The sequence below is a fragment of the Brassica napus genome, chromosome A3, assembly GCF_020379485.1.
Source record: "Brassica napus cultivar Da-Ae chromosome A3, Da-Ae, whole genome shotgun sequence".
NCBI lineage: Eukaryota > Viridiplantae > Streptophyta > Magnoliopsida > Brassicales > Brassicaceae > Brassica > Brassica napus.
The window spans coordinates 19974525-19992822 of NC_063436.1; the positions used below are offsets into that span (position 1 = coordinate 19974525).

At 35.9% G+C, this 18298-nt stretch overlaps 4 protein-coding genes across 6 annotated transcripts; 2 read left to right on the forward strand and 2 right to left on the reverse strand.

Moving 5' to 3' along the window:
- The first annotated feature begins 66 nt into the window (after positions 1-66).
- On the forward strand, positions 67-4542 carry LOC125607040 (probable magnesium transporter NIPA1). Of its 2 annotated transcripts, none has more exons than XM_048776583.1 (9): positions 67-1448; positions 2097-2340; positions 2428-2484; positions 2584-2674; positions 2775-2935; positions 3013-3140; positions 3214-3351; positions 3424-3516; positions 3621-4542. In XM_048776583.1, the coding sequence occupies exons 2-9, from the start codon at positions 2211-2213 to the stop codon at positions 3825-3827; spliced, it is 1005 nt and encodes a 334-aa protein (XP_048632540.1). In that variant the 5' UTR covers positions 67-1448; positions 2097-2210; the 3' UTR covers positions 3828-4542. The 2 variants fall into 2 exon arrangements, with proteins under 2 accessions (XP_048632540.1, XP_048632539.1); XM_048776582.1 differs by lacking the exon at positions 67-1448 and adding an exon at positions 1510-2005.
- Positions 4543-6638: 2096 nt separating this feature from the next.
- On the forward strand, positions 6639-8279 carry LOC106389667 (GATA transcription factor 1). The gene is made up of 2 exons (XM_013829986.3): positions 6639-7001; positions 7462-8279. Exons 1-2 carry the CDS (start codon positions 6852-6854, stop codon positions 8119-8121), a joined length of 810 nt encoding a protein of 269 aa, XP_013685440.2. The 5' UTR covers positions 6639-6851; the 3' UTR covers positions 8122-8279.
- Positions 8280-11561: 3282 nt separating this feature from the next.
- On the reverse strand, positions 11562-15202 carry LOC106389668 (glutamine--fructose-6-phosphate aminotransferase [isomerizing] 1). Its single transcript, XM_013829987.3, has 10 exons — positions 14883-15202; positions 14623-14795; positions 14439-14547; positions 14200-14345; positions 13901-14065; positions 13325-13673; positions 12554-12804; positions 12363-12477; positions 11864-12288; positions 11562-11770 (listed from the first exon to the last, which is right to left on the reverse strand). Exons 1-10 carry the CDS (start codon positions 15106-15108, stop codon positions 11687-11689), a joined length of 2043 nt encoding a protein of 680 aa, XP_013685441.2. The 5' UTR covers positions 15109-15202; the 3' UTR covers positions 11562-11686.
- Positions 15203-15547: 345 nt separating this feature from the next.
- On the reverse strand, positions 15548-17616 carry LOC106389669 (protein PHR1-LIKE 2). Of its 2 annotated transcripts, none has more exons than XM_013829988.3 (6): positions 17353-17616; positions 17119-17195; positions 16947-17004; positions 16576-16654; positions 16408-16477; positions 15548-16230 (listed from the first exon to the last, which is right to left on the reverse strand). In XM_013829988.3, exons 1-6 carry the CDS (start codon positions 17534-17536, stop codon positions 15805-15807), a joined length of 894 nt encoding a protein of 297 aa, XP_013685442.1. In that variant the 5' UTR covers positions 17537-17616; the 3' UTR covers positions 15548-15804. The 2 variants fall into 2 exon arrangements, with proteins under 2 accessions (XP_013685442.1, XP_013685443.1); XM_013829989.3 differs by having other exon boundaries at positions 15548-16221; positions 17353-17614.
- Between the last annotated feature and the right edge of the window lie 682 nt (positions 17617-18298).

Sequence of the window (18298 nt, forward strand, 5' to 3'; positions counted from 1 at the left end):
ATTCCCAAACCACCTTGCTCCGCTGGCCGAGTTACTGATTCCCAGGAGGATCTCGTTGAATGGTGACTGTCAATATCACCTTTTCAAAAGGAACACAGTACATAGAGAATTAATGCGTTTGATACAAGATTTTGGTATAGGATGAAAGAAGCACACTAGAACGTTTAGAGGCCCACAATCACTATTTTAATTAGCAAAAGACGACTTGAGGATGGTAAGGTTTTGACACTTCAAGCACAGAACGGGATCTTGACTTTATGAAGTAAATGCTCACAATTAAATAAGCTCAGTTGTTATTATAAAGTGGGACTTCCACGTAACGAACCACAAGGCATGCCCGTAGATACCTGAATTACAGCTATTTCAGAGTCAGACAAATCAGAAGCAAAGAATCTTGAATCCTGCCTACTAAGCGCTAGACCAGAGTGTAACTCAAATTCATGAAGCACAGTACGTACATATTGCGCCGACGGCAATGAACGATCAACATTGTAGAAGATACCAAATAATAGCTCACTCTCTGTTGAGGTGGGTATGAATGAAACATCAGCAGCCGCTGCCCATAAGTGATTTTCACTTTCAAATGGGGGTGACTTATATTTCCATTCAAACTAATGATTTAACAATTCAGAAATAAGAAAATAATTTTCAATACTAGCCACTCAGATCATTTGATTGATCCAATTATATGTATCGAATTGGTTTAGTCAACTAAAGGAAATAATAATTTAAGATTACGTAACCAAATGACATTACTGCATTCCAGACTCCAGTTTTATTAGAAAAAACATTCCATACTCCATTAATAACAAACACAAAGCAAGACTAACAAAACAATTGTGTCAACTTAAAAACACACAAGACTATTAGTTGAAACATTTGTTCGACTTTCTGAAACATTTTTTTCTTAATATTTTTTTTAAAAAACCTTTATAAAAAGATATACACATATAGAGATTATATTTATGAACAATTTCTCTTAGTATTTATATTTTATGGTTATAATTAAGATTCTGTTAAGATTTTTTTTTTCTTTTTGAAATTTTAAACCGCAATACGGAAGTTTCATATTTTAGAAAAAATCATAATTTGGGAAGCGTAAAAAATAAATAAAATTGGTGAAAGAAAATATGAGAGAGAAATATAATTAAATAATTTAGAAAATTGACAAAGAAATAATAGAAAAGAAACAAATAAAGGTGGCAAGCATGTATATATAGTTAAGAGATTGATTGTTAAGTGCATTAGCAATTTAAGAGCTGTTGCTTCACCATTATCGGCTGGATTAGCTTGATTCTTAATTTTCTCTTCTCTCTGAATTAATTTATACCAAACCCTAATTTTTAAAAATTGTTTCAACAGAAGAACAACTTATAAAACCAGTTGTCCCTTCCATGGCTTCTTCTTCTTCTTGAGTTTGGGAAGAGAACGTGTCAAAGTGAAAAGAGGTACCTTTCAAATTCGAATATTCTAAGAAACCCCATGTTCTTGCTCGCGATATTATTCCCTCAATTTAATTTATCGTTTGTTTCTTTTCGCTGTAATTGTTTTTGTTTGTTTGTTTGTTTGCAATCGTAATGTAAATAAATCTGAAATCACGTTTGGGTTTAGTGTTTGGCGTGCTCTCTACGGATTTAATGTTGATTCTTGAGAAATAAGTTAATGTGGATTAAAAGGTATAGTAACGTATATGAGAGGGTTTTGAGGTTTCATACGTTAGTTTTCTGCCAAATCAGAGGAACAAATCCATCAACGTTTCAAAAACACTACTTGTAAAACGTATGTTCTTTTCAATTTGATTCTATTTTAGGAGTAAATATTTGTCCTTTGTTCTTCATTTTTTATTTCTCTTTTAAATTGGATATATGCTTCTATTTTCTTCCTGTGTTTCTATATTTGTCTCTTCTGTGTTCTGCCATTGATTTAGGCACTGGGTATTTTTAATGCTTATCTTTGTTTTTGTTGATGAGCTAATCATTAACCTAATAAGTCATCATTTGAATTCGTATGAGACTAACCTTTGCTCTTTATCTTTCTAGTTTATCAAAAGAAAATCATGTTCATAATCTCTTTTGTGATTTCCTTTTTGTATCCAGGTTGAAAACAAAATTTTATTCTTCCCACAAAATTCTTCTGAGGAAGTCTTTGGAGTCTTTATATTTAGACTGATTCATCTTCTTTTATATATAAACAATTATATATAAGCCAAGATGGATCAGATGTCACCTGATAACATCAATGGACTCATTTTAGCAGTCTCTTCAAGTATTTTCATTGGATCTAGCTTCATCATCAAGAAGAAAGGTCTCAAGAAGGCCGGTGCAAGCGGTGTCCGAGCAGGTTTCTTTTTTCTTTTCTGAAATCATTCTTGAATTAAGACTTTCAATTTACATAACTCTTGCTGCTTTGTTGTTTATCAACGATCAGGTGAAGGAGGGCACGGTTACTTATCTGAACCATGGTGGTGGGCTGGAATGATAACAAGTAAGTCTTATCAAATGCTGCAAAAAATGTTGTTAAGAATATGTTTGAATAGAAACGAAATATATAACAAGTGTGTGTGTTTTGGTTCTCTTGATGTAGTGATTGTTGGGGAAGTAGCCAATTTTGCAGCCTATGCATTTGCACCAGCTATTCTAGTAACACCTTTGGGAGCTCTAAGTATTATATTCAGGTATTCTTATAACTATTGCAAACATACATTAGTATCACTATAATACGTTATATAAACTATGTTTTTTCTTGAAAATGAAAATTACACTTGTTGTATGCAGCGCAGTGCTCGCGCATTTTATTTTGAAAGAGAAACTGCATATATTTGGAGTGCTTGGTTGTGTTCTTTGTGTTGTTGGGTCTGTAACGATAGTCTTACACGCCCCTCACGAGCAGGAAATAGAATCAGTCAAGCAAGTTTGGAAGCTTGCTATTGAACCAAGTATGTATATTTATGATTTATTCGTCCACAGCCATAATGAACACAAGATATGCAAGATTGATTTTCTGTTTAATCAGGTTTTCTTGTGTATGCTGCTGTGATTTTGTTTGCGGTGCTTGTACTGATCTTCTACTGTGAACCGCGCTATGGGAAGACTCATTTGATAGTATATGTTGGAATCTGTTCTTTAATGGGTTCTCTTACTGTAAGTTTTTCATCTTTTCTCTCTCCATTACTCCCTCTCTAGTTTCCTCAAGCTTTGTCTCTTGTGTTGTTAGGTTATGAGTGTTAAAGCTGTGGCCATTGCCATAAAGCTGACATTCTCAGGGATGAATCAGTTCAAATACTTCCACGCTTGGATTTTCATTCTAGTAGTCGCTATTTGTTGCCTTTTGCAAATTAATTACTTGAACAAGGTAAAAAACAAAAGCTTCTAAAGTTTCCTTCATATTCATCCGTTCCTGAGTTTCTATTTCGTGTTGACCAAGGCATTGGATACATTCAACACAGCGGTCATTTCTCCGGTTTACTACGTCATGTTCACAACTTTCACCATTATTGCTAGTATGATCATGTTCAAGGTCAAACTCTCTCTCGACCCTTTTCTTGTCTCCCAAGTAAACTCTATCTAACAGCACAACAATTTTTCTTAACCCTCTCAACACTTTGTCTACGTGATTTACAGGATTGGGCTTCTCAGAGTGGATTAAAGATCGCGACAGAACTGTGCGGGTTTGTAACCATTTTGTCAGGGACGTTTCTGCTTCATAAGACAAAAGATATGGGAAACAGTGCAAGTGGTCGTGGATCTGTCACTCTGCCTAGTAACACTCCTGTTTTCACCAACTCAGGATCTGGTCGGAGCTCCAGCTCGGAAAAAATACCCTCCTGAGAGATTTTTTTGATCATCCAAAGGTTTGATCTAACGGTCCAGATTCTTCCCTGTACGTAAACACGAGCACCTGAAAAAGAAATTAGCCTCAAAACACAAGGATGTGAGTGTTGGTACGGTGATGATTTTGTTAGGAATGTTTGACTGGTTGCTTTTCTTATTATTTTGTTTCACACATGGTGATAATTAATGTAATTTTACGATGAAAGATAATTAAGAACAAAAATATTCATAAGGTCAAAGATCACTTGGAGAAACCAATGTCTTGACATAAACTTTGGTGTCGCGACAACTGAAACAAAACCACCAAACCGAGAATCGTCAAGAGTTTAGACCAAGATTCTCCTTTCTCCAAACTCCTTCACCACCCCCAAAAATCTGCATTGTTCCTTCTCCAAGCGTCAATGTAGAACATCCTCTATTGAACACATCTCGTGACATATCAATATATCATATTATATGGTGGTGGATGTTAATGATGATGAGTGAGTGGCTTCCCATTGATGTAGATGCCCGATCTTGATTTGTCAGCAATAAAAACTCAAGATGGAAAACTCTTAGTTGCTACTTTTTCATCTATGAGTTGCTTTTTCTCCATAGCTTTCGAGTAAATCATTGCCTCTGTATTGGTTCCTTTATTGCAACAAATCAACTATTTGATACTGCAAATGAAGTAGTACAAGAGGAAAAAAAGATAAGGGATCCGGCCTGTAAGTTTTAAGCTAAAATCTATAGTAGTGATAATTATTAAAGCCCAGTGCAACAAGTCCACAAGTCCATATGTTCTAGGGTTTCATTACAAGTAGCTTGAGTTCTTATTGACACAGAAATGAACTAACTAAAGACATAGCTCAGTGAAGCTTTATTAAAGAGCAAAATAGAAATGGAAAGGAAGAAGATTCAAGTTGTCACCAAGAATAAATAGACTTGATTTATATCATAAAATGTAAAGGAGAGAGAGCTGCTTGAGAGGCAACTCTCTTAGTTACAAGACAAGACTCTCATAAGACTATTTATACTCAAGCTACTTGTAATGAAACCCTAGAACATATGGGCTTGTGGACTTGTTGCACTGGGCTTTAATAATAATAAAGACGCAATGACTCAGAGAAGCACTTGATATTAAAATGTGATTTAGTAGGTTTTATAGACTAAAAGGAATAGAAGAGATAAAACGCATTAACAGCTAACACCATGAATTGCAATCTTCCTAACCATGTTCATGTTAGTTCCTTGTGAAGTAAACAAGAGCGAACTCAGACTTGAAATGCAAAATAACAATTAGTAGTAAGTTCGAAAACGAAAAAAAACGAAAAGTTGATAACCAATATCCAAAACACACGTACGGGATCAGTCTCAGTATCACTATCCACATGACACGGGGTGTGTCAACTGCAGACTTAGCCAAATAATATAGTAACGAAATATGAAATCCTGAGCTCCAGCATTTGATCCATGAGCTGAATATTTCCACGAGAGCGAACCAGACCTTGTTGAATGTCTACATCTTACTACAAGCTAGTTAGTACCTAACAAGTGAATTCGAGGAGGTTTAAAGATGAAGTCTATAATCCCCACAAACCCTAAAGAACAATATGTACTAGTAGTTTCATCTCAGCTGTCACTGGAACCGGGGACCTCTAACACAATGGTCGAAACCTTTTCAGCTGAGCTAATGACACTTTTGAGCTTCTTAGACACAAGTCAACATATCAAATTACGAACAAAAGTTTCCTGTCTTAAAAATAAAACTGATAAATGGCTTCTCCGCAACCAGTTTCATCACCCTCATGGATTCTCTTTCGAAGTGAAAGAGATTAGAGCATGGGATGCCAAAACGGCATCGTTTCTTAGTCTTGTGACATGCCCAAGCTCGTCATATGATAGTCGTTACATATGAAATTATTTACTTAATTAGAACTTCAATGAGTTGTGATTAGAATTATAGTTATTAATTCCTTGGTAAAAACAAATTTATTGACCGAATCAATTCAGTTAGACAAATAAAGAAGTCATGGATTTTTCAAGATCGTTTTGACTGTTCTTAAGATGTGTTCAAATCTTATTTATTTACTAACTATAGTTTCGAATTATAAAAAAAATATAAAAATGATGTAATAAAATTAGGAAGATTTGTTATTTAATTATTTAGAATCTTTGCTATTCACAATATGTTTTAAAAAGATAAGAAAGAAAAAGTTATTCCTTAATTTAAACCATAATGGCGTAAATGTTACAATTCACTTGTCGCACTACAGTATATATTATTCACGCCTTTACTTTATATTTATATTTATATTTATATTTTGAATCAATAAATCGCTTTTTATTTGTTAAAGTAATATCATAGTTTGGTGCGTCTCCAATCTACCCCGCAACTTGCGGTGGTAAGTCAAAAAAAAAGACACGTGTTCGATTCTGATTGATCCAACACTCACAGCCTTCAAATCTTATTGGTTGATACACATCACCCGTTTGTTCTCAAATATAATTATCACCCCTAAACTTTACCAGTAATCACATGAATGCCATTATGGTAACAGTCCTCATTTTTAATATTTTTTTCTTTAATAAGGAACGATGACTAAAAGTGCATCAGATCAAAAAGTGCATCTATCATAAGTACGGTCAATCTTCCCCTTCCATTTAGCAGGGCCCACGTTAGTAAACGACTGAAATTACATGAATGCCACTCAATCGCACCGTCAATCTTGGTTTCCACAATAACTTCGGTGGGCCGCGTGGTAGCTGATTCTGACATCAGTATGCGTTAAAAGGAAAGGTGATTTAAAAGGATTCATTTTAGTGTCATCCCCTTCCCCACTTCCAACCAAAACATAATCAAAACATAAAAAAATAAAAACAATTATTAATTAAATATATATTTTTTTTAACCTTTCTCGAAAAACAAAGCCGTGTTGATATTTGGAGAAGAAAGAGATTAAAAGCTTCATATGTTTCTCCTTCTCAACTTATTTTCTCTCTCCTAAACCATTAACCAAAAAAAAAACTGCGAAAATTAAAATGGAAGCATTCATGGAAGAACTTTTGAACTTCTCTGTACCAGAGGAAGAAGGAGGACCGGTCCTTCGTTCGCCGAAGAATATTGCTCGCCGGAAAACTGGATTACGGCAGACGGAATCCTTCGGTTTATTAAATCCCGACGACGACCTTGTAAGTTCCTCCTCAAAAGCAATTAAAAAAAAATATCCCGACCGTTTCGTTACGTACATGTTCGGTGACTCGGCCGAGTCAAGATGACTCGCCGCCGGGGAGGTTAGCCGAGTCATGGCGTTTGGGTTGTTGACTCAGTCAGTTCCGCCTTTATTAATTGTTCTCTATCCCTATTGGTTAAGTGAACGTCATGTGTGGACGTTTCTTTTTGGCCGGTGTTGGAAAAGACGAGAATACCCTTGGGTTTTTTCGCTTTGGTTCAGTAGTTTGTTGGAGGGTGTTTTTGAGAATATACAGTCATTGTAGCGTGAGCTGTCACATTTAAATTTTCAACCATTTTTTCGAATTTTGATAGCATACCTTTTTTGAAAATATTTTTTATTATTATTATTATTCGATGCATCTCAATTATTTTTATTGTAATAAACACGAAATGACGTAATTGCCCTTCTATTTTCAGGGAGAGGTTGAGGAAGAAGATTTGGAGTGGATATCAAACAAAGATGCTTTCCCCGTCATCGAAACATTCGTCGGCGTGTTACCGTCGGAACATTTCAGCGTCTCGTCTCCGGAGCGAGAAGTGACCGAAGGAAAACAGTTGAGTCCGGTCTCGGTGCTTGAGACGAGTAGTCAGAACATATCTATAACTACGACGACGACCACCTCCAACAACAGTAGTAGCGGTAGTAACATAAGCGTCCCGATACCGACGATGATTAGTTGCTGTGCTAAGTTTAATGCGCCAGTTAAGACAAGAAGCAAGCGTAGGAGGAGGGAGGATTTGAGAATTTTGTGGACAGGGAACGACGAGCAAGGAGGAGGAGGAGGAGGAACGCAGAAGAGGAGGATGACGTCGGTTGCGGCGGCGGCCATGGGGAGGAAGTGTCAACACTGTGGAGCGGATAAGACGCCGCAGTGGAGGGCGGGACCATCGGGACCGAAGACGCTGTGTAACGCGTGTGGCGTGAGGTACAAGTCAGGGAGGCTTGTTCCAGAGTATCGCCCTGCTAATAGCCCGACTTTTTCGCCGGAGTTTCATTCGAATTCTCACCGGAAGATTGTAGAGATGAGGAAGCATGTTGTGTCCGGTGATGGTGGTGGTCGGCAAGATTGTGGTTAGAACTTGTTAGGATAATTTTCTTGTTCTTGAGTTTGTTTTTAGGGTTTTGCAGTTGGAATTTAGTTTTTAATTTTTTTTTTACCTTTTTAATTTGTGAAATTAGGGGTAATTATTAATTAGGAGATACTATGGTCAGTCAATGGAAGATTACTTTCTCATTTTACTGTTTATTTTGTGGTGATTAAAAATAGAAGAAAATATAAGTAAGTTAATGTTGGATAATTTCATAAATTGACTGACCCTTTTCAATGTCTTCTTGGTCCCCAACCAAAGATTATATTTTCTATGAGAGATATTGGAAATGCGAGGCAATTTTAGGAATTTTCTGTATGTCTTGATTGAGTGATTCACTGATTCTACTTTTGTCTTTAATTACTGACAGATTCTCTAAAAATAACGTACAGATATGTTATTGGATAAATGCGTACTCCATATGATATTTTACTATTTTGTACTTAAGAAGATTATGCAAGGGTTATGAGGGCCAAATGTGGTTTTATTTGTATTTTATCACAGATAGAGAAATTCAGATTATATATGGGTGAGAAAAAAAAATGAACAAATTATCAACCACTTATCAGCTAACAACTACACCTATTAAAGTCCGAGAAGTTTTGCATAAAGCAAAACAATAAGAAACTATTTTTGTTTCGGTCTCAAATATGTATTTTGTACTGCTAACTCCGTTTCAAAATGATTCATACTTTTAATTTTCACACATATTTTGATAAAATATTAAATTCTAATATTAAATTTCTATTTTTATAATTATTTATTTTCTATAATTCTAGACCAATACATCTATTATTTTTTGAAATTTACATTGATAAAAATAAAATAAAATAGAAAATGTATATTTTTAAAACAAAAATTAAAAAAATATACATCTTTTGAAACAAAGTGAATACATTTTATAAACATTTTATTATTCGATATGATCGACAACTTGTCCACTAGCATAATTATGTTGCGGTGGCTCACTACAAAATCGCATTAATCACAAATCATTGTCTATTACCTTTGATATTGTTTATATGATAAACATAATCGTCAATTACATAGCTAATATCGTCATTATCACAAAGCCATTAGTCTATTATGTTTGATTTGCTTAAAGTCAGAAAGAAGATCGTCAATATTGTTTTCAAAAAAAAAAAAAAGATCGTCAATTACATAGTGAATATCGTCCCTTGTAATACAAGATTAAGTTACTTTAGATTACAATAGAATTAATTAACATCATCATCTCTAGAGACAAAACCTGATGATGTAACCATTTCCTAATTTGAATAATTTAATTTTAATGTGATAATAAGTGAATTAAAAAAGGGTTAGACAAGTAACGTATGATTGAGGAGTCAGCATGTGTGGAGTAGTAGTCACATGGGAGTTGATACTTAGCTAATATCAGTGCACATGCCTTTACTCTTCTTCCTCCTAATTCCACCAACTCCATTGTCTCCATTCCACGCCATGAATTAAATCATCATTTTTTCTATAACATTTTGTTTGAGAAAGAGTTTTTTTCTCTGTAATATCCAACAATCTACCATATTTTATTTCATTCTATATATGTTATTGTATTTTTCTCCTTTTGTACCTTTTTGGCTTAAAATCTCTCCTTTATACATGTACGCAGGGGAGAGGCAAAGCCAGACGTTTTATGATATGGGTGAATTATTAAGAAGAAAAACATAATAGGTAATCGACTTGAGAATATGTGAAGGCATGACATGATTTTTACCATTTTACCTAATAAATTCTAATGGTTTTAGGCCTAAAATTTTAAATATAATTTTTTTTTATGGATGCACATGCATCCACTACCCATAAGGCCATAACCTACCTTCGCCCTTGTCTGTATACAAAACTTGCTAGAAATCAAGTGATTGTAGCATAATAGTATTGTATTGTTGATCAAAATCGGACACATGATAGTTGATGAATAATGATATCTTTTCGTTTTGGCATGAATAATGATATTAAGCCATGAATTGATTTTGACATAGGGTTAGGTAGATCAAAAATTAATTATTTTTATTGCATACTACATATCATCAGCCCGATAAATATGACCTTGATTTATAAGTAAATATTTTTATCTAACAAGATATGCATCTAACTATCTTTATATAGGCAACCCAACTCGTAATTTCTTTAACAAAAAACACTCAACTCGTAGCATAGTTATATTTACTAACTAGCATAATCAAATTTTGGAGGAAACGAACCGCGACTATTCTGCAGTTTGAAGAATCCTAGATCAACATAAATACGCTACTCTTTTCATCTTTTGACGAACTGTACGGGTCAATCTTTGGTGATAATATAGGCAAAAATAAAAGAAAAAAGTTTTGTGATAAAAGAAGAAGAGAAGATATTCAAGATAGTTGCTCAAAAACATTAAGAAACAATCGGGCCGAACTGGCAGTGCGTTCTTTGCGTATGTAAGACCTTAACCAAAATAATGGGTCAAATATGTAGCCTACGTGCGAATGTGCAAATCTCAACCTAGTTCTGTTTATACTCGTTTGATATTTTTGTACTGAAAAATGACCATGCTTACATATTATCAAATTTACAACGTAAACAAAAAGACACTCTATCTTGTCATTAATATAAGGGATGAGCATTTTATCCGTTAAATTCAATTCACTATTCATTATTCGTTTCGATTCAATCTGAAATTTTCGGCTATCCATAAATTTTTGAAAAAAACAAATATTAAAAATTAATATCTGTTAAAATCGAAGCAAATCACAAATATTAAAATTTTGGAAAGATGATATATGCTCCAATCCGGCAAATAAATACATGTATATCTTGATTATTTTTAGAGTTTTAAATGTGTAAATTTATATAATTATTATTCTAACATATGATTTGACAAATTCAATTCACATTATTACTTGTACTAAAATATTACATTAAAAGAACTTATGACAATTATAACTTTTTCTTAAGTTTCATCTTATTCTAATTGTTAACTAAGTTTAAAATTTACAAAATATGTAATTTCACTATTTATTTTAATTGTTATTTTATATATCATGCAAAATAATATTTAATAAAATAAGTTTGTATCGAATTTTCAAAATTATTTGTATTAATCAAAACGGATGCGATATCCGTAAGTATTCGTAAATATTCGCAAATATCTATTTATGTTTCGGATATCCGTATTTTTCTGAAGCAAAACAATTCAAAAAATTAGATATCCGATCTGTCTCTGGTCCAAATTAATATACAAAATATTTCAAACTCAGAAACAAATGTTTGATCAACGTTGACTTATCAAACATGGCAAATTGACAACGCTTAATTGTTTTTACTACTGTTGAAAAGGCTTAATTTTTTTTCTTTATTTTAGCAAGTTAAACAAGCTGATCTTTTCCTACGGTTTATCACTAGTTTGGAGTTTGGACTTTATACTATTCTTATTTCAAAAATGAAAAATGTATTCAAATTAAAAGAACTCAAAAGGTAATAATAATACGATGGCTTTAGCGAGGCTAACATGAACATCCAAACGCATATACCTATACGGCTATACAAACTAAGCTCTCTATTGAGTGGTCACACTCTTAGCTAGATTCCTCGGCTGATCAACATTGTGACCTCTCAGAACAGTCAGATGATAAGCCAATAGCTGCCCAAAAAAACAGCACAAAGTTTAACTCACAAAAAAAAAAAAAAAAAAAAATACAGAACATAAGATATATAGATCAGATTGGTGTTTTACCTGTAATGGCACTATATTAACAACAGGCTGTAAACAATCTTCAACTTGAGGAACCTCTATTGCTCTACAAGATCCACTCGAGCTCACAGAAGCAGCATCACCTTTTGAACACATAACTATTAACCTCCCTTTGCGTGCGTGAAGTTGCTGAATCACGGACTGTTGTTTGCTGAAACAAGCATCCCGAGTGGCGATTACAGCGATAGGTAGATTCTCATCAACTAAAGCTAAAGGCCCGTGTTTCATCTCTCCTGCAAGTATCCCTTCGCTGTGCATAAGTGACACTTCTTTTACTTTCAATGCTCCTTCTAATGCTGTTGCGTAGTTATATCCTCTCCCAAACACAAGCAGTGACTGCTCGTCTATCAACAGTTGCGCTAGATCCTTCATTTCCTCGTCTAGCTTTAGTACTTCCCTGACCTTATCTACATTCAAATATGATATAAACTAAACACAAATTGCTTAAAGACAGTCTTGAGAAAGAAGACCATCAACTTACTCGGTAAATCAAGTAGACCATCAACTATAGCTTCTCGTCTCGTTTGGCTGGAGATTGTGTCACTTCCAATAGCTAGAGCTAGCATTACCATCACGACAATCTGACTTGTGTATGCCTGATGAGAACAAAAGTTGTTTTAAACTTCAAATCTTTGAAAGATATAAATATATTCAGATATTCACGAAGATTACCTTTGTACTTGCAACCCCTATCTCAGCTCCTGCGTTGATATGGACACCACAGTGTGTTTTTCTAGCTATGGAGCTCCCAACGGTGTTAGTTATGCCGACACATAACGCACCGTTTTCCCTAGCATACTCCAAAGCAAGTAATGTGTCTGCGGTTTCACCAGACTGACTCACAAACACAGCAGTGTCCTCTCTGTATATTGGACCTTGCCGGTCCCAGAGATCACTAGCAATCTCCATGCTGACTGGTATACCTATGGAAATAACTTAAGTTAAGCAGAGTAGTCCTGGGCATATTACCCGAAACCCGAAGCAAAAAAAACCAAAACCGGACCAAATTGTACAAAAACCTGAACGGTTCCTATTTTTCTAAATCCAAAAAACCGAAACCAAAATGTAACCGGATCGAGAACTGAACAAGTAACCAAATATACAAAATATTAATTATTTTAATTTATATATATTATATAATTTATAAATAAAAATATCCAAAATACCCGAATTATCCTAATATTTTTTGTTTTTCTGCGTTGGTTTTTTCTGTTTTTTTTTCTTTAAAACAGAACCAAACTATTTCTAATTTGGTTCTACTTCGGGTTTTATAAAAAACAGAAACCTGACCCAAACCAGACATTACATGAACCGATCCGATCCAAAAATGTCTGGTTCATAAACGGGTCTTGAACCCACCAAACCGAAAACTCGAATGCCCAGCACTAAAGCAGAGTGGAAACAAAAATCAAGAAAAAAACATATTATTGTAGTAGTAATTACCAGAGAGTTCTTCCAGGATAGGTCTAGATGCAAGAGCGGCGTTGTAACTTGTCCCACACCCTATGAAAACTATACGCCGGCTGCGTCTTATGGTCTTTAAGTGATCTTTCAACCCACCAAGGAGGACTGCTTTTGGTTTGCGTGAACCACCGCCACGTATAAGCCGGCCTCTCATTGTAGTAGTTAAAGATTCCGGCTGCTCGTGGATTTCTTTTTGCATGTAATGGTCATACTTCCCTTTGTTTATTTGCTCCACTTCCATCTCTAGTACAGATAAAGCACGTTCCACTGAAGCAGGTCTAGATGAACCGTTACGCCTTTCGAACTTGAGTATTGACACACCTCCATCCTGTTGATAAAAGTGGAAGTGGTGAAGACTTATCTAAAGAATCTGCATAGGTTTGTATAATACGCTAATCACCTCATATCTACTGAAAGACGTGTCATAATATTTATTTACATGCTTCAGTTGCTACTTAGTGATCAGACCCGTTAGTCATATGCTAGAATTCAACATTAATACTCAATTTTGGCAGGAAATGCATACACATCAACTGCAATAGTTATGAGTAATACCTTGAGATGAACAACTTCGCCATCTTCAATAACCAAAACTTTCTTTGTATGCTCAACAAGAGCGTGCGGGTCACTTGATAGGAAAAATTCCTTGGGATGGTCATTCTTGGAAAGAAAGTGGGCATCCTTGAAAACATGATTATTGCTCTTGTCTTGATCTAGCTCCTACATAACAAAAATGAAATATATCGCAGTTGCTTAGGTAATGGAAAAACTCAGAAATATTTTGTTCCTGTGAGTGAAAAAAAGTCAGAAACGAAACAGAGTCTTGTGTTCTAGTGTGGCCGAAAGTAACTTACTTTAACGCCTAAAAGCAAAGGGCTACCACGCTTGCAGGCAACTAACTCATTGGGATAATGCCAGCTTTTAAAAATAAGAGCATAAGCTCCCTCGAGATGTCTCATCACTTCAAAAACAACTTCACAGAACGTCACCGTCTGTTCCCCTAGAGAGCATAAGAAATGGAACGTTACACCTCAAATGTGAAAAAAGCTAATATAAATAAAAATAAAACTACTCAGTCTAGCGAAACACTTACCTTCTTCATTAGCTTTGTCGAAAACAAATTTAGCAAGCTTGGGAATGACTTCGGTGTCTGTGTCCGAATCAAAAGTAAACCCATGCCTGACTAATGTTTCTTTCAGTACCTGAAAGCAAGAACAATAAATAAATAAGAATTAATGATCAAAAGCAAATCAAAACGAGTAAAAAAAGGAAGAGACCTCATAGTTAGTGATGACGCCGTTGTGAACAACCAAGAAGTCATCACCAGGACCAGAGGACTGAGGATGACTGTTCCTCGGAGCTGGCTCACCGTGAGTAGCCCACCTCGTGTGTGCGATTCCCGCGTGGAAATAAAAAACCTCGTCCAAGTTCAAATCTGTATTCGTAATCTCTGCAAATCGTAAGGCAAGAAAACACAATCAGATCACAAGAGAAGACTGGAAACGCAAAATGAGAGATCGAGAGAGAAGAGTGGAACCTTGGTTGACGGAATTGACGAGTGATTCGATGTTGCCAGCCTGGCGAAACACGAGAGGAGGAGGAGAAGAGGTGGAGTGGAGAGGAGAGAGGGAGTCGTCGATGGCGATGCCGGCGGAATCGTAGCCACGGTACTCGAGACGACGGAGGCCGTTGAAGAGGACCTCGAGAATGTGCCGTCTCTCTTTGTTCGCGTGGAAATTTAGATACGCGAATATTCCACACATTCTTCTTCTATGATTTCTCTTTGGCTCTTTCAAAAAGTTTCTCTGAGTTTTTTTTTTTTGGGTGGAAAGAATGAGAGGGAAGACGAAGGAAGGGTGAGTGAGAGAATTTTCTAATTTTGACTCCTCAGATTTGGATATATCTCCCCAAAATTTTGGATATTTTGGTCTTTCTCACTTGTGTCAGAAACAGTGACGTGGCTTTATGTAATTGGACGGAGAGCGAGTTTGCTTTCTTTGGCAGCAAGTACAGTCTAGGCCACGCACGTGGACGATGATGGTGCGCGCCGCTGGTCACGTGGGATTTCTACTTTCAACTACTTTTATTATTTGGTCCTGTTTTGTTTTTTTTTAAATTATTTTTAGGCCCAACAGCCCAACGTCGGAAACAACCCAATCCGTTAACAATTAAACTGCGTATAGAACCTCTTACACGCGTCGATAAAAGCCCATTAAAGAGTGCTGCTATAAATCATAAATCATAAAAAGTCATGACGAAAGACATTACGAGTTAAGGCTCAAACTTGATGACAAGTTTGAGAAAAGTTTAAGACAAGTTACAAAGTTTAAACATCAAATATATACATGAGTAGGCTAAGGTAAAACATTGATGACAACAAGGTTTGTACCGAATAATACAATCCCCCTCCAAAGCAAGTAAACATCTTTTTCTCAGACTGATCTCTTCGTACCTAAACTCTATCCAATGGTACTACTAGGCACAGTCCAGCTCCCTTCATACCCGACATTGTCTCCTCCACGATGCCTCTTCTTCATCGATGCAGCAGAGACCGAGCTCCCATTAGTGTTGGAAGTCAGAGAGCTTTCTACTGAACAGTTGGTTGTCGTGATGTTGCTTTTGTGGTCTATTGCTGCTACTTCAAGCTCGGACAAAGACGGCATCATCATCATCATCTTTGTTGCATCAAAGTACGGGACTGTTGCTCCTTGAGAGCTATTAGAGACTTTGATGGCTAGCTCCGACAGCTCTTCCCTAGCTGTCTCAAGCCCAGTAAACATAGCAGCTTGCTCTTCAAAGGCCTTGCAAGCCTTCTCGAGAATTGATTGTAGGTACTTCCCTTGTGCTTCTATCCTTACCTGAAGTCTCCGCTGCACCTGCCCATGCTAAAAATACTAATCAAAAGGTTTGCACTTTAACAGCATATCATATTCGCAGAAACTCCTACAAAAGGTATGACTCTTATTAGGTAGAAAGAGTCTTGGCTATGAACTTATGATAATCTTTCTAATGTTAACTTAGTATCTTCAAGAAGAAGAGTAAGAGAAATGAAGAAAACTAACCTCCAATTGCTCGTGTAGTCTTCTTTGGACTTCCATCTGAGCACGTAGAGCTTCAGTGACTTGGTAACTCCTGGTTTGCAAACAAATAAAGAGGTTTTAAAGATTGTAATTCGCTAACCAGTGGTAGCAGAAAACAGTAAGGAAATAAAAAATGAACTATAACAGTACTCGTTCTGTTCCTGCGCAGCTAGTTTCAATGATGACGGTGAAGAGGAACCTGTGTCCTGACTCTCCCCAACACAAGAAGCTGCAGCATCAAGTTCACAGAATCAGTGGAAGTCAACGAGACATGGACACACAACTAAGATTCATCTAACCAGGGTTCCCAACCAGATTTTATCGGTTAGAATCAGTTTCAAGACAATGAGCAGTTTACTTATATATATATATTTTCTAACAACACCAGTGACAATTTAACAAAAGAGTCCGTTGTGCCTCACAGATGATATAGGTCTACAAAATGTCTAACACATGAGGAAGATCCAAACAGCCAAAGGGATGAAAGAGGCGTTGACAAACAGAGATAAAGAATAAAATACCATCCTTGTTGGAGTTGTCAGTTGATTCTTTACAAGCTTGCCTCCCTTGCCGAAATTTCTGTCAGAGCAAACACACATACAAAGGAGAGAAGCATTAGACTAATCAAACACACCCAAATGGAGCATTACTGTAACAATGACATAACTAAAGCAAGTAAGTAGAGAGAAAGACCTGAAGATGAGATTTGAGGTGGTAGAGGGTGAGACCTTTCACTCCCATTGTTCTCATCAGAGTTTTGGGCGTCGCTTCTGCAAAATGATTAACACGTGTCAGTAACAAGACCAAACCCCCATCTCTAATCCAAAACACAAACCCTAGAAACGAGTCCACGAACTGAGCAACGAGAAGACTAAAAGGAACCACCTTTCACTAAAATCTTAGCTAATCAATAGAAAAGTTACTCACTTTCGGGACCACCGAGCTCCGTGACGGCCTCAACGAACCTCTCATGGAGCTCCGCCGTCCACCGGAGACGTGGTTTCGGGTCAGTGGTCAAGACCAAACAGGCGTCTCCGGGAAGATTAGTTCCGTCGAGAGGTCCATGGTACTCACCGCCGTCGAGAGGAAGGGAGCGAATCGCCGAGTACATATTTTTCCAATTGCGCCGCCTGTTTTCCCGGGAAAGTGAAGGAAGGAAAGTTTAGTTTTTTAGGGGAAAGAAAAGTTGGGTGGTTGTTGAGGAATCGGATCCGGGTCAAACCTCCGGGTTTTTTTTAGACAGCGACGAGACGGGTGGACAGATTTGGACGTACGCTCTCTCTCTCTCTCTACGATTATACGTGAACATTAATGATTACATTATTGATTAATCAATCATCATTTCCTATGTCATTTTAGATCCTTTGTTTAATTTTATTAAAAGATGATATGATTAGTTTTGCTTCTCTTATTAAATGGAGTAATAGATAACCCAAGATTATGAAAGCAGTAAGAGTAGTTTAACTGGTAACAAAAAACAAAACATGTATGAACAGTGAATTCCTCTTTATTCTTTAAGTTTAACACTATTTATAAGATTTTCTTTTTTCAATATTCCTTCTCATTTTTTTAATTTTAAGAATTATAGAGTAAATTTTTTTTAGAGTATTTGCATTGCATACCCAAACAATATTACCTAATTAACGATCGACACTATTTGGAATTGTACTTTAAAATTAGTGACAATAATACTTCGATTTTGTTTAAAAAATCTTCCATAATCTTCGTATTGGATTTGCTCAATTTTCTCTCCATTATACGTATCTCACATAATATCTATTGATATCATCCTATCATGTCAGTCTTTTTAGACCCTTCCAACAACAATTGTGTGGGGGAAGCCAAATGATTTTATTTTGTGTTTTCAAAAGTT